The 14,862-nt window shown below is 40.0% G+C and overlaps 1 protein-coding gene across 2 annotated transcripts; it reads left to right on the top strand.

The window, feature by feature from the left end:
• Positions 1–560: 560 nt before the first annotated feature.
• Positions 561–13,312, top strand: LOC144073974 (keratin, type I cytoskeletal 18-like). Of its 2 annotated transcripts, none has more exons than XM_077599987.1 (9): positions 561–629; positions 2,668–3,036; positions 3,558–3,640; positions 3,893–4,049; positions 7,234–7,398; positions 7,551–7,676; positions 10,012–10,229; positions 10,295–10,323; positions 12,885–13,312. In XM_077599987.1, the coding sequence occupies exons 2-9, from the start codon at positions 2,668–2,670 to the stop codon at positions 12,998–13,000; spliced, it is 1,263 nt and encodes a 420-aa protein (XP_077456113.1). In that variant the 5' UTR covers positions 561–629; the 3' UTR covers positions 13,001–13,312. The 2 variants fall into 2 exon arrangements, with proteins under 2 accessions (XP_077456113.1, XP_077456114.1); XM_077599988.1 differs by having other exon boundaries at positions 12,888–13,312.
• The last annotated feature ends 1,550 nt before the right edge of the window (positions 13,313–14,862 follow it).

Consider the following 14,862-nt stretch of genomic DNA (forward strand, 5'->3'; position numbering starts at 1 on the left):
AGCCATTGCTTTGTGCTGACGGATACCTTACAGGAAATGTAAGTCAATAACTATAGATGAGTCAACATGGCTGCTTTTCCAATCCGGGCCGGGAACGCCTTTGCTCCATTTCCCAGGGGTCTTTGCTTTCTCCTAATTCTTTGGCACCATTGTTCGTGGTGTCACGGCATCGCTTCTCACACTACCGTCTTGTCGGGCCATTTTTGTGACAACTGCAAAAATGTAAGATCATGTTTCGTGCCATTGACGACGACAGACGTCCAGTCCATTTGGACCGGGAGGGCTTCCATTATGAAAATTACTAAAAGATTAGAACAATAGCAAGGTTGTTAATGTGTCTCTGTAGGTTCAGCGTGGTGATAAAATGTCACATTTGCGGTTCCCTTTTAGAGCAAGTTTGGTTCAAGTGATTGACATTCTTAAGCAGACAAATAATAAAGTATTCTAACAAGTTGAGTTTAGGGTAAGCATTTTTTTCCCCACCTCCAAGGTGTCAGGTTTCATCCCTTCCTCTTCATTGTCTCCACCCTAAGGGACAGAGAGGCCAGTCTGTGTATTGGTACATTCACCTGCACCTCCCCGGTTCTCACGAAGAGGACGCATCAGGAAAACCAGAACCTCAATAAAACGTAAGTGTCATCATGACAAAAAGTGAACAGGACCTTATGGAGATTTTTTTGTTGTTGTAATTGTTCAGTTTTAAATGAATTCAATTTATAAAACTGGTTTAAAAATGTCATTTTCAGACAGGATTTAGGTTCAAAATTAAAGTTGTTTGCTTTGGATTTTAATGGGCTTTCAAAATCAGGATTTTAAGAGAGGATTATGGTTTTTAGTCTGGGTTAGGTTTGTACGGTTGTGGGTTCAAACCACGCTTTGCATTTATATTTTGTTGTAATGTTAAATTGATTTTAAAAAATGGGATTTCTAATGATGCTTTGAAAATAGAAATAAGCCTCAATACAGGATTTGAGAACAAACTTATTTTGTTTTAAGGGGGTACTGTTAAAAAAAGTTGGAATTTAAAATCAAACAATTTTTACTTGAAAAATGAGCAAATTCAAGTTGTTGCTGAAAACTCAATTTGGTTTACTCTGAACTCAAAATGTTTAAAAACTTTTTTCCATGTATAACTATATACGCTCCAATACAAATTTAAAGCATTACCTTATTTATGACTTGTCACCCTTTCTTTTCTCGTCACATCACCTACCCTGCAAATTTGACTCAAATAGGCGAACCCATTATGACGCTATCACGAACATTTGAGACCTTCGTGACTTTTGACCTCAAATTTAATGACCTCTTTCGTTTTATATTAGAAACATATTCTGCACTTGTATTGGTGTATCTTCAATTATGTTGAGCACAAGCAAGTTTGAATCATATGTATACATGTGCATCTATGTGTATGTATGTATATGTACATTTATATACGTATGTATATAAATGTCTCTCTCTCTCTATATATATATATGTATATATAGAGACATACATATATATATATATGTATATATAGAGACATACATATATATATGTATATATAGAGACATACATATATATATATATGTATATATAGAGACATACATATATATATGTATATATAGAGACATACATATATATATATATGTATATATAGAGACATACATATATATATATATGTATATATAGAGACATACATATATATATGTATATATAGAGACATACATATATATATATATGTATATATAGAGACATACATATATATATATATATGTATATATAGAGACATACATATATATATGTATATATAGAGACATACATATATATATATATATAGAGACATACATATATATATATATATGTATATATAGAGACATACATATATATATGTATATATAGAGACATACCTATATATATATATATGTATATATAGAGACATACCTATATATATATATGTATATATAGAGACATACATATATATATGTATATATAGAGACATACATATATATATGTATATATAGAGACATACATATATATATGTATATATAGAGACATACATATATATATATATGTATATATAGAGACATACATATATATATGTATATATAGAGACATACATATATATATATATGTATATATAGAGACATACATATATATATGTATATATAGAGACATACATATATATATATATGTATATATAGAGACATATATATATATATGTATATATAGAGACATACATATATATATATGTATATATAGAGACATACATATATATATATGTATATATAGAGACATACATATATATATGTATATATAGAGACATACATATATATGTATATATAGAGACATATATATATGTATATATAGAGACATACATATATATGTATATATAGAGACATTTATATATGCTGAAATATATATATATATATATTTCAGCAACACGCTTACTCATTTATTTATTGACTTATTTAATACCTATTTATCTATGTCTAAAATGTATTTTCCTGTGTCTGTATTCTCACCCTCTTGCTACTGTGACAGTGAAATTTCCCAAATACGGGATGAATAAAGTTATCTAATCGAATCTACTAAAAATATTAACCATTCATGATTTAGAGGAAGTTTTATTTCTTATATTACAAAGTATTACCCCAGGTGCATTTATGTATGTAACAACTGTACCAGATGGCATCCACACTGTCCGTGCGAAGCTACTCGGCACGCCAGCCGTCCTTTTCCAGCACTTCGGTGAGGGCCCGTTCCAAAGTTCCGGCGTCCACAGCCGGCGTACTGTCTCTGTCCCGCTCGGTGTCGGTGGGGAACGGTCTCCACCTGCTGAGCGCTGGCCTGTCCCTTAACGGGCCGGCGGCTAGCGAGAAGGAAACCATGCAAGGACTCAACGAGCGTCTGGCCAACTACCTGGACAAAGTTCGCTCTCTGGAGAAGTCCAACGCCGAGCTGGAGCTGAAGATCAAGCAGCTGATGGTGGAAAGGCATCCCAGGGGACACGATGTGGACAACATGATGGCGCAGGCGCACGCCATCGGGCAAGAGGTCTGGACCAAAAATCAAACGTAAAGCCCACCAATTGATAATACATTGCACACCAGGGGTGGTCAAGTCCGGTCCTCAAGAGCCCCTATCCAGTCTGTTTTCCATCCATGTCTCCCTCCACCACACCTGAATCAAATCATCGGGATCGGTATGAAGCTTCTCGACAGCTTGCTGATGAGTTGATCACTTGATTCAGGTGTGGTGGAGGAGGGAGAAAACAGACTGGATAGGGACTCTCGAGGACCGAACTTGGCCACCCCTGTTGCACACTGATCTTGGATGAAGACAAAATTTCTTGGTTGTGGCTTCAACTCAGTGGTTTTGGGCATGTATTTGTTAGTTATAGTCTTTACATAAATATAGATGCTTTTCTTGATGATCCGAGCTCACCAATTAAACTAGCCACCTCGGAGCCAGAATACATTTCCATCAAAGTACTTGTTTTTACCAAACTAATTACATCTAAATGATTTGTCTATCAAAGTCAATCAGAATAAACGAGTTACGACCGTCTCTCTCAGGTGAGGAAGAGAACCCTGGAGAACGCCCGCATCATGTTGGAAATCGACAACGCCAAGCTGGCTGCTGATGACTTCAGGGTCAAGTGAGATGCCCGCAAACACACAATGACTCCTAGTTTCGGCCTTCACATTAGAGCGCCAGACTGCCAAGTCCTACGAATTATGACTTTTTCGTCGGCGTGCGAAATGACAGCCGGACAAGGTGTCTATTTGGAACATTCCATTCCATCTCCACCCTTTCCACAGGCTTGTCAAACACTTAGCGACCGCGGCCCGCGACAACTTGCTACGTCGTGCCATTGGTAAAAAGAATTCAATAATATTTTTGTGTCCAGGTGGGAGGCGGAGGCCGTCTTGTGTCAATCGGTGGAGCGCGACTGCCAGGCCTTGAGGCGGGCCAAGTCTGACCATGACCAGATCATCTCCTCACTGAGAGGAGACTTGGACAGCCTGAAGGAGGAGCTGTATTACCTCAAGAAGAACCACGATGAGGTCAGGATCTTTAATGTGTGTTTTAAACTGATTCAGATCAAAATAATCTAGCAGTACAGTTTATAAAAAATATAAAACATTAAGTAGAACAATGTGTATAATAAATACCCCCCCCCCCAAAAAAAAAGTATAACACAGAAAGTAGATGAGAAATTCCTTTTCTGACCTCTGTGACCTTTGACCCCATTCCTCCAAAATTTAATTACATTTTAAAAACATACCCTGAGTTAAGAGGCATTATTTTACTTAGAAATCAGGAAATAATCCCCAACATTGTCGAAGATATGTTATAAGAAAAATCATTAACTTTTTCGCTATCATTCTCGATGATAGACATCCAATCATATATAGATAGCTCTGTTATATTTTTCTGGGAATTTACATGAATTTTAGATGAGTTTATCCCTCATAAATGCCCCATCCATTTGAAGTAGGTGTTTGGCAGCGAATGAACAACCCTCCAACTTTAAATGGATTCGAAGTCCATCGCTGTCAAGTGGCACATTTCATATTTTATTTATGTGTCTCCCTTTAGTCTTAAACAGCATAAGTATTCATAAAGTGTTTTTTTAATTACTATCTGACTTTGTGTAACATACAAAAGATACGGGCAGCTGCGAGCAAAGCTGCCTTGTTTGAACAGTCTTGAAAAACATCACGTATGTACAGGCACGCCTTCAACAAGGCAAATGCAAGAAGAACTGGAAGGCCGGTACACCGTTGTGTCCAGGATATGTATCTTACAGTGAATGAAATGTTACACATTTCAAACAGGGAAATATAGTAAAACTAGTAGGCTCTGTTTGTCTATGAATTGCTCATCCTGCTAATCGACACCTAAAATAATGATTTAAACCTCTTTAACCCTCAAAGACGACAAATGCCTGGGAAAATTGTGTTTTAAAAAGCTAAATTTAAGATTTGGACTTCAATTATTCATTGAATAATACAATATTTCAAAAGACATTAAAAACCATGTCTTTTTTTGGAAACAGTTCAAACTGGGTTCTCAATGGTTTAATTAAAAGACGATTTGCGATCTGAAAAGTTGCTATTGTTTTGATTCTATTTACAAGGCATGTCCCATGTAATCAGCCAATTACGAGAACAATTCTTGGACTTTGTCCAGGTTGCCACAGCTATGTAAACTAATTTGCTACCACTTTGACCAGTCCGAATGAATGTTATATTCTTCCACTAGAGAAAGAAAAAAAACACACACGCAATGTCCAATGCCTAATTAGTCATTACAAATTCAGAAAAAACAAGGATATACAGTGATGAGGCCTTCGATCAATGAAGACAACTGAAAGACATGCAGCTTGTTCCACATTTTTTTTGAATGACGCCCAGTCATAATGGATTGGACGTCCAAATAGAATTAATGGCATCCAAAGGTGGAAGTAATCAATAGGTGGTTTCACTTTGACACACAGAACAAAAACGTGTACTTTTATGCTCTATGAGGTTTCAAAAATAAATTGACATAGATGTACTTTTATGTTCATTTTGATTCATTTTTATCCTGAGTGTATACAAAAGTCCCAATAACCATCTTAAAGTGCAGTATAGGGCCCGGTGGACGAATGATTAGTGCATCGGCCTCACAGTTCTGGGGTCCTGGGTTCGACCGAATGTCAGTACTCCCATGTGGACTTTGCATGGTCTCCCTGGGCTTGTGTGGGTTTTCTCCGGGTACTCCAGTTTCCTCCCACATTCCAAAATGCATGAATGGAAGGCTGGACACTCTAAATTGCCCCTACATATGAGTGTTAGCGTGAATGATTGTCCGACTTCTCGTGCCCTGCGATTGGCTGGCCACCAATTCCCGATGTCCCCCGCCTCGTGCCCGAAGTCTGCTGGGATGTGCTCCAGCATCCTCGCAAACATTGAGGATAAGCGGTTCAGAAAATGAATGAATCTCTCTCTACATATGGAATATATATATATATATATATATATATATATATATATATATATATATATTCCATATGTAGAGAGAGATTCATTCATTTTCTTAAACATATGGACACACGCTAAAAACACGTTTTTAAAAAGGCCGGGTTCCCTCTCTTCGTTGTCAGAGTCACTGTCATTGCCATGTGGCTCCACAGAAATGATGCCGGCTTTGGCAAAAGCTCAAACAACAGTGCAAGCAGACACGTTCGTCCAGGCGGCCACAATCCATTCGCAAATAGTAGCTAGCGTAACTAGCCCGGTGCCGCCTGCCACCCTTCGTAAAGCTGTGTTGATGCCGATGTCCAGCAGTTTTCAAGCATCTGTTGTTAGTGCCTTTAACAACAGTGCAAGCAGACACGTTCGTCCAGGCGGCCACAATCCATTCACAAATAGTAGCTAGCGTAATGTTAGATGTACAGTTTTAGCACCTATCCCTAATTTCTTAACTCAGTCTGATCCTGTCTAACAACTGTGCGTGTTCAGCATCGAAGGAAGAGACCAGGGTTTGCGAGTTACTCCACAGATGATTTATTCCTAATATTGATCCTTACAGAGCTCCGGGCCCCCTCCCAAATAATAAACCAGCTGAGCGTCGTAATGCACAGTGGAGGATGAGAAAGACAAAGTCCAAAACCCAGTTTAAAGCTGTGTTGATGCCGATGTCCAGCGGTTTTCAAGCATCTGTTGTTAGTGCCTTTAACAACAGTGCAAGCAGACACGTTCGTCCAGGCGGCCACAATCCATTCGCAAATAGTGGCGTAACTAGCCCGGCGCTTTAGTTAAGCCTCCGGGAATGACGGCAAGCTCAGAGTTCATTTTCTTGACTTGGTTTTTCACCGCTGCTTTGGGGGGCCTTAGAAACCAAACCAAAATTGTTTTGCAATAAACACATGCCCACACTATATACGGGTACCTTGTAGGGGCGTGCCTTTAGCATCTGAACCCACCCACGTCCGCCTTCTCTCTATATAAGAAGCGTGTCGGCAAGAAGTGTTCTCAGTCTGGCTTTAGAGCTTACAGACGGCGCTCCGCATCATAAGGCGCCCTGTCGCCCTGTCTATTTTGGAGAAAATTTAAGACTTTTTAGTGCGCCTTATAGTCGTGAAAGTACGGTGTATATATATCAGGCATTTCCCCCCAAAATAATTGCGATTGTTAGTTTTACCGCAAAGGTGAAGGTGAAGTAAGTTGAAGTTATCTGCTTTTTGTCGTTTTTTAAATGAAGGAAAAGAGCTCTTTGAAGGCACGCATGGCCAACGGGCAGCTGAACGTGGAGGTGGACGCCACTCAGGGCCCAGATTTGGGTGCTGTCATGGCAGAGTTGAGGGTCCAGTATGAAGGGATCATGCGCAAGAACAAGGAGGAGGCCGAGGCCTGGTATCTCAAGAAGGTCAGATTATATGGACTACTTTTGCCCTCAATCACACCTAGTCAATCACACAACATCCCCACTAGGCCACGCATCTTAGAGGCACAAAACAGAGAGATGCTCCAATATGGCATCTAAGCATTTTTGAATGGTTTTGCTGCTCACGCGCACAGCTAGATGCGGTGCAGTCTGAGGTCAAGGAGAGCAACGAGGCTCTTCGCTGCGCCCAAGGAGAATTGAGCGAGAGGCGGCGTTTCCTGCAGGCGCTAGAGGTGGAGTTGGATGGTCTTCGCAAGCAGGTAACAGCACCAACACCCCACATGTTGTCCCACATATCTCATATCACACGACTTATTGCCTAACAAGTTGGTCATCGGCCTGCAAAACAACACTAAAACCAATTGAAACCATTATAAGCACACTTTGAAACTATTGCACGGAACACCAAAACGCACCACCACTGTCAGATATTAAAAACACACAAATGCCTGAACTGGAAAAATAGTACCATTAAATATGCAGATGCCACCTTAGTTTCCAAATCCTCCAACACAAAGCCCCTGCTCCACTGCAACATTTTGTACAAAAAAAATCCAACACATCAACAAGGGCTGGCTCTAGAGGTGACTGTGTAGTTCCCTTACGTGCACATGCCTGCAACTCAATACCAATTAACATACGTGAACTACCATCTCTGAACCTCTTCGCCAATCATCTTAAAGCCTGGCTGAAGTCTATGTGAGCGCAAAACTGCTCTTTCCGTAATATTAGAAGATTGAAGTAATATTGGGAGTAAAAAAAGTCACCTTCACAAAACCGGCATCTTCCTCCATTATCGGAGCCAACTCACCACCAGGGGGTGATTGATTGACAGCTCCGAGCCCTGTCTTTACACAAATGTGGAAGGCATGCGGCCGCAAATACGATGACATGACCACAAAGTCAATCATTGAACTGCGGCCTAGCATGTCTTGGTGTTCATTATTGTTAATCCACAGCAAGTGCAGAAGTCCAACAATAGAACACCACTTGGATAACTGATCAGGAGGTCCGTTCTTCCAAAGCACACCCTTCATCGGGGGGTACAGTCCAATTCCATTTTTTTCGGATTCTTTTGTATCTGGATGAAAATCGGATGTATGTCCAAAATCTGTGGATTATGAGCGCATATCCGCACGAATGCAACTCATACATTGTCAACAAGATGCGGACAAAACTGTAGAATATAGCTTTTCATTTCTTTTCTTTTATAAATGTTAGCTAGGGGAAACATAAAATACTCAAAATGGCTGCAAATTTTGATGGCACAGACGTCGTCATACTTCCATAAATACTGTGACACGTGAAGATGTGTTACAGTGGGCTTTGGTGACGTCATTGAAATTGTCCCTGTAAACCACATCACGTTGTTGCTGTATCAAAACAAAGTAATTGTTAACAAATGATATAAATTAAAAAAAAAACACGTGTGACATACCTTAATCATTATTCACCTCTGAGTTAAGCAACATGGCAACAACTGCCAACACAATGATATCATTGTGATTAACAAGGTGTTTGTGCTGAGCAAACAGGACGCTCGCTTTATGAGTCTCGTTGGAACATCATTTTACTATACGGATAGGCTGTATGTCGCGTTTACATAGTGCTATTGTACGATGTCAAAATGATTGACAATAAATGACAGCTGAGTACATATAGCGAATGATTCTATGAAATATTTAGTGTTGCAAGTGGTAATATGCCAATTACTGTGATGATTTTTAGAGCAACTCTGGCCTATACAAACTCAGCCAAGACAAACAGACTCAATGACAGTTTCTTCCCAAGAGCCCTCACCATACTCAACTCGACTTCAACACCTCAAACCGAAACAAGACTTATTTTGTGCTTGCACTAAAACTCCATAGGACGCTAACCACTTTAGTCACTTTTGTACTTACGTACTTATGTGACCACTTATTCATGTTGACTACTTATCTATGTTGACTACTACTTATACTATATTATTTGGACTACTTATTTATTTATTACTGATTTATTTTTTATTATTTTTTATTGATTATCTGTTTGTTTGTTGTTGTTATTTGTGCACTTCCCTACTTATTTATGTTGTTGACTACTTATTTAGTTACTATTACTCATTTGTTGATGATTTATTTATTATTATTGATTATTGGGGGCCCGGTCGCATGAGTGGTTAGCGCGTCGGCCTCACAGCTCTGGGGACCTGGGTTCAAATCCAGCTATCGTCCACCTGTGTGGAGTTTGCATGTTCTCCCCGGGCCTGCGTGGGTTTCCTCCCGGTACTACGGTTTCCTCCCACATTCCAAAAACATACATGGTAGGCTGATTGGACACTCTAAATTGCCCCTAGGTATGAGTGTGAGCGTGAATGGTTGTTTGTCCCCCCTGTACCCTGCGATCGGCTGGCCACCAATTCAGGGTGGCCCGAAGTCAGCTGGGATAGGCTCCAGCACCCCCTGCAACCCACTGAACTTTTCCTTTCTCATATAACCCATTTTTCAAAACAGATTTTTTAAATAGCGCAACAATAAAGCAAAGCCGAGCCCCCCTGCTTGTATAATGACAATAAAAGCATTTAATTCAATACGTGGCGGGTGTGTTTGTTAGACGGCCGTACTGGAGGGCAACCTGGTGGAGACGACCCACAAGTACTCGGCGGAAATGGAGCATCTGCAGTCGGCCCTGGCGCAGCTGGAGGACGAGCTGTCGCAGCTGCGCCTTGACATGCAGCGCAATAAAAGCGACTACGAACAACTGCTGCGTATCAAGCAGACCTTGGAGATGGAGATCGCCACCTATCGGAAGCTGCTGGAGGGAGAGGAAATGTAAGGGAGTGCTCCAACGCTAGGTTAAGCATGGCAACATTAAACACTTTTTTATCGTCCTGCAGGGTGAAAGAAATATTGCCACCTCCTAAAAGTAAGTCAGCAAATTGCTTCATTCAGCCATGACGTCAAAATACATACCCTATATGTACAACTGCAAATCATTCATTCATCCTCTGTACCACTGATCCATGTGAGGGTCGTGGGGGTGATAGAGCCATTATCCAACTAACTATGGGGAGAACACGTACATATGAAGGCTGGAACCGATATTGAACACTTGATCTCAGAGTTGTGATGCAGAAGTAATGACCACTCTTCACACTGCCACCTCTGTATATCACTCGTAGTACAATACAATATTTTTGCAATACTTTAATTCATTCATTCATTTTCTGAACCGCTTATCTTCACAAGGGTCGCGGGGTGCTGGAGCCTATCACAACTAACTACGGGCAACAGGCAGGAGACACCCTGAATTGGTGGCCAGCCAATCGCAGGGCACGAGCAGATGGACAACCATTCACGCTCACACTTATACCTAGGGGCAATTTAGAGTGTTCAACCATCCTACCATGCGTGTTTTTGGATTGTGGGAGGAAACCGGAGTACTCAGAGAAAAGCCATGCAAGAACATGCAAACTCCACGCAGGATGACTGACCTGGGATCGAACCCAGAACCCCAGAACTGTGAAGCAGACAGGCTGTCCACTCGGCTGCCTAGCCGCCCAACAGTTTAACTGTTACACTTTTTTATTCTATACATATTTGTAAGCCATTTTTTGGGGGTATTTCTGAGTAATTTTAATCATTCTTGGAATCATTTTCTAATGAATTATTTTAGGAGAGCGACGGCAGATTGGACACTATTACACCATGTTTTTCTTCGATATAGTACTAATAATGCCATATTAAGATCAACGCTGTTAATACTTGATGCATCTAAAATTGATTTCAAATAAAATATTGCGGCCTCACAGTTCTGGGGTCCGGGGTTCAAATTCAGGTCGGTCCATCTGTGTGGAGTTTGCGTGTTCTCCCTGGGCCTGTGTGGGTTTTGTCTGGGTACTGTTTTCCTCCCTCATTTCAAAACCATGCATGGTAGGCTGGTTGGACAATCTAAATGGCTCCTAAGTATGAGTGTGAGCATGAATGGTTGATAGTCTAATTGTGCCCTGCGATTGGCTGGCCACCAATTTAGGGTGTCCCCTGCCTTGTGCCGAAATCAGCCGGGATAGGCTCCAGCACCCCCCATGACCCTAGTGAGGATAAAGCGGGTCCGAAAATGAATGAATAAATGAATGTCATTGTCAATGGCAGTGAAAGGTAGCTGTAAAAATATTTATTGTACTTAAAGTAAAAAGTTAAAATTTACTTAAAATAAAACCTACTAAAACTCATTTTTAAAGTAATATTGTTTGCATTTTCTTTTTACCATTTTATTTCTGTGGCACTCGGTGTACACAGTCTTCCCTTGATTATCGTGACTTCACTTATCGCGAATTCACTGCTTTGCGATTTTTTTAAAAGTTCATAAAAATGTGAAAATTCATGCTTAAACTTGTAAGCGGAAGCCACTCCCCTGTCCTCCGCTTTCTACTAGGACTCAGCACTGAAAAAAAGGTAGATATAATAGGGGTGATCGTACTTCGCGATTTTTCGATTATCTGGTCTAAATTAACCGCGATATTCGAGGGATTAGGTACTGTATATTTTTATTTTTTATTTTTCGATTAAGAGGGCTCCTTGGAAATGTTTGATACATTATAAGTTAAAGCTTAAACTTGATTGTACGGAATTCACTGATAAATCAATATCGTGTGAGTTGATTGCAGGCCCGCCTGATGGTGTAGTGTTTCACTCGCCTGACTTCAGTGCTTGATTCCCACTGGTGGCGGTATGATTGTGAGTGCAAAGGGTCGTTTCTCCCCCAGTGTGCCTTAGTGCCGCTGACTGCCGTGTGGTCTGCCTTTCACCCTTAGTGAAATGCAGTGGCGGTCCGTGAATTTCCTAGCGACGCCTTCAGCTCTCGGAATCAATCCAACCCTCAAAAACTATTTTATGGTTATGAAATCTCTACTGCAGCTACAGCTGCGACACATAAAAAATCATCAATAATAACCTCATACAATTGAAATATTATTTAGGAATATAGCCATATTTTACTCACCAAAAATCATTTTTACCTGTACACAATATCCATCCTCCTTTCTTTCCTCCTTCTTTTCTATCGCCATCGAAGCTAATGCTGAAAGTCGAGCCTGTCCTGTCATATTTCTGGCATATGTTTTTAGTCGATTTAGTGCTGAAAATGTTCGTTCCCGGTTGTGACAGGCTTGCTTGCTTTGGAGTTGTCCGACCTTTCTTAATGCTGTCCAGCTTTTTTTTCTTTAAAAGTCCGTCTTGAAAATGGCTTTGACAGTAAATCTGCAAACAAATCAATTTCTTTTTAAATCAACACAACAATAGATTTGCTTGCGCAGCTCGCTCCAGATACAGTTTGGTAGCTCTGGCTAGTCCACTCTATCACTAGCCAATCATAGTTGGTGAAAGCAATGACGTATCCCTACGCTTGTGAGAAAGCAATGACGTAAGATGAATGAATGAATGAATGAATGAGTTGATTGCACAGCTTATCATGTTGTTCCCTGTCAGAAGAACCCGACGTGCGCACCAGGAAGATCGTCAAGGTGGTCACTCAGACCATGATCAACGGCAAAGTGGTGGACGAGTCCAGCGAGGTGGAGCAGATTGAGGAGCGCAAAAAATGAACAAAAGCATAACTGGACAAATTCTGGCAGTGAACGATCAGCTAATGAGAGTTAATATAATTTTGCCTAATAAAGTTGTGCCTCATTTTTGCGTACTGCAGAAAAACTGCAATAATGATATAATCTGCTTATCATATTATCATAGCTAGTACATTTGAATTCTAATTAAAGCTAACATCAAATGTATATTTATTTGTCCTTTAATTGCAAATGTGTCTCATTGTAAGTGAAACTTTGCTTTAGAGACAAAAAAGTCTATGTTAAGAAAAAAATGCCAATTAAAAGAAAAATAAATATATTTTGCATGCATTATGTGTTGGTGTTAACGTTTCATGTGGTGTGCGGCGTAAGACCCTAATTAAGGGAAGCAGGTGGACACGAGGAATGAGGGTGGACTAACTTAATTTTTATTAACATAAATTTGTTCACAAAAATAAAACTTTTTTACAAAAAAAGGAGAAACTGAAAAACTAAAGCAAATAGACCAAACTCACGGGTAAAACTTGGGTTGATAATCACAAAGACAGGTCACACAGGGGGAAAAAGCCAAGACGAGAAATGCAAACTAAACCCCCAAAAGCCAATACCTAAAAGTTGGTCTCCATTCAAAAAAATGTGTCACATATTTTAAATTCAAAATTGAGATTGATATCGTGGTAAACAAAAGTTTACATATATATGTGTATATATATATATATATATATATATATATATATATATATATATATATATATATATATATATATATATATATATATATATATATATATAAACTGTTTACCAACATATAATTTTAGATTTTGTTTGACTGAAAATTTAAGTAAAAATCCCCAAATCAAAGAAACATATGGAGCTGAGTCAGGTAACCTGATTTTTTTTTTTAAAACTGGGTGTCATTGTTTCTGTGGCAGCAGTTTTGTATCGTTTCAGAGATCAAAACGGCAAAAACAATGAGACTCTATCACTACCAAGCAAGTTTGTATCTATTAAGGTTCTTGAGATGCAACATATATAAATGTAGTAAACAATGACAGAAGCAAACAGTTAGAATGGATTAGACGACAATGATCATCAGTGCCAGCCAAAGAACAAAATAAAACCTACTCATACCTGTTTTAAAGTGATATCCATTCATTCATTTTACGAACCGCTTTATTCTTACTAGGGTCGCGGGGGGTGCTGGAGCCTAACCCAGCTGACTTCGGCACAACGCAGGGGACACCCTGAATCGGTGGCCAGCCAATTGCAGGGCACGAAGAGACAGACAACCATTCAAACTCACACACATACATAGGGCAAATTTAGTGTCCAATCAGCCTACCATGCATGTTTTTGGAACGTGGGAGGAAACCGGAGTACCCGTAGAAAACCCACGCAGGCCCAGGGAGGAAATGCTATCTCCACACAGATGGAACGACCCAATCTCTGTGGTACACGTTTTTATTTAGGTCTGGATTATGAGGGGGTGGTCACGTAAAGAGTTCCCTGCTCTAAAAGAAAACCCTGCCACAAATAAGCGGTCTACTAAAACTGTAAGTGAGAAAATCACTCACTGGGTGGCACTATTACACTCTGAATTTGGCTTTCAGTGGAGACAGTGGCTTTCAAGGAGACAAACAACCATTCACGCTCACACTCATACTAAGCGACAATAGTGTCCAATCAGCCTACCATGCATGTTTTTGGAATGTGGGAGGAAACCGGAGTACCCTGAGAAAAGCCAAGAAGTCCCGGGGAGAACATGCAAACTCTACATGGGTGGACCGACCTGGATTTGAACCCAGGACCCCAGAGCTGTGAGGCCGACGCGCTAACCAATCATCCACCGGGTGCCAGAAGGCGAAATGAAATATATATTCCAC

Source organism: Stigmatopora argus, chromosome 5 (genome assembly GCF_051989625.1).
Source record: "Stigmatopora argus isolate UIUO_Sarg chromosome 5, RoL_Sarg_1.0, whole genome shotgun sequence".
Classification (NCBI taxonomy): Eukaryota; Metazoa; Chordata; class Actinopteri; order Syngnathiformes; family Syngnathidae; genus Stigmatopora; species Stigmatopora argus.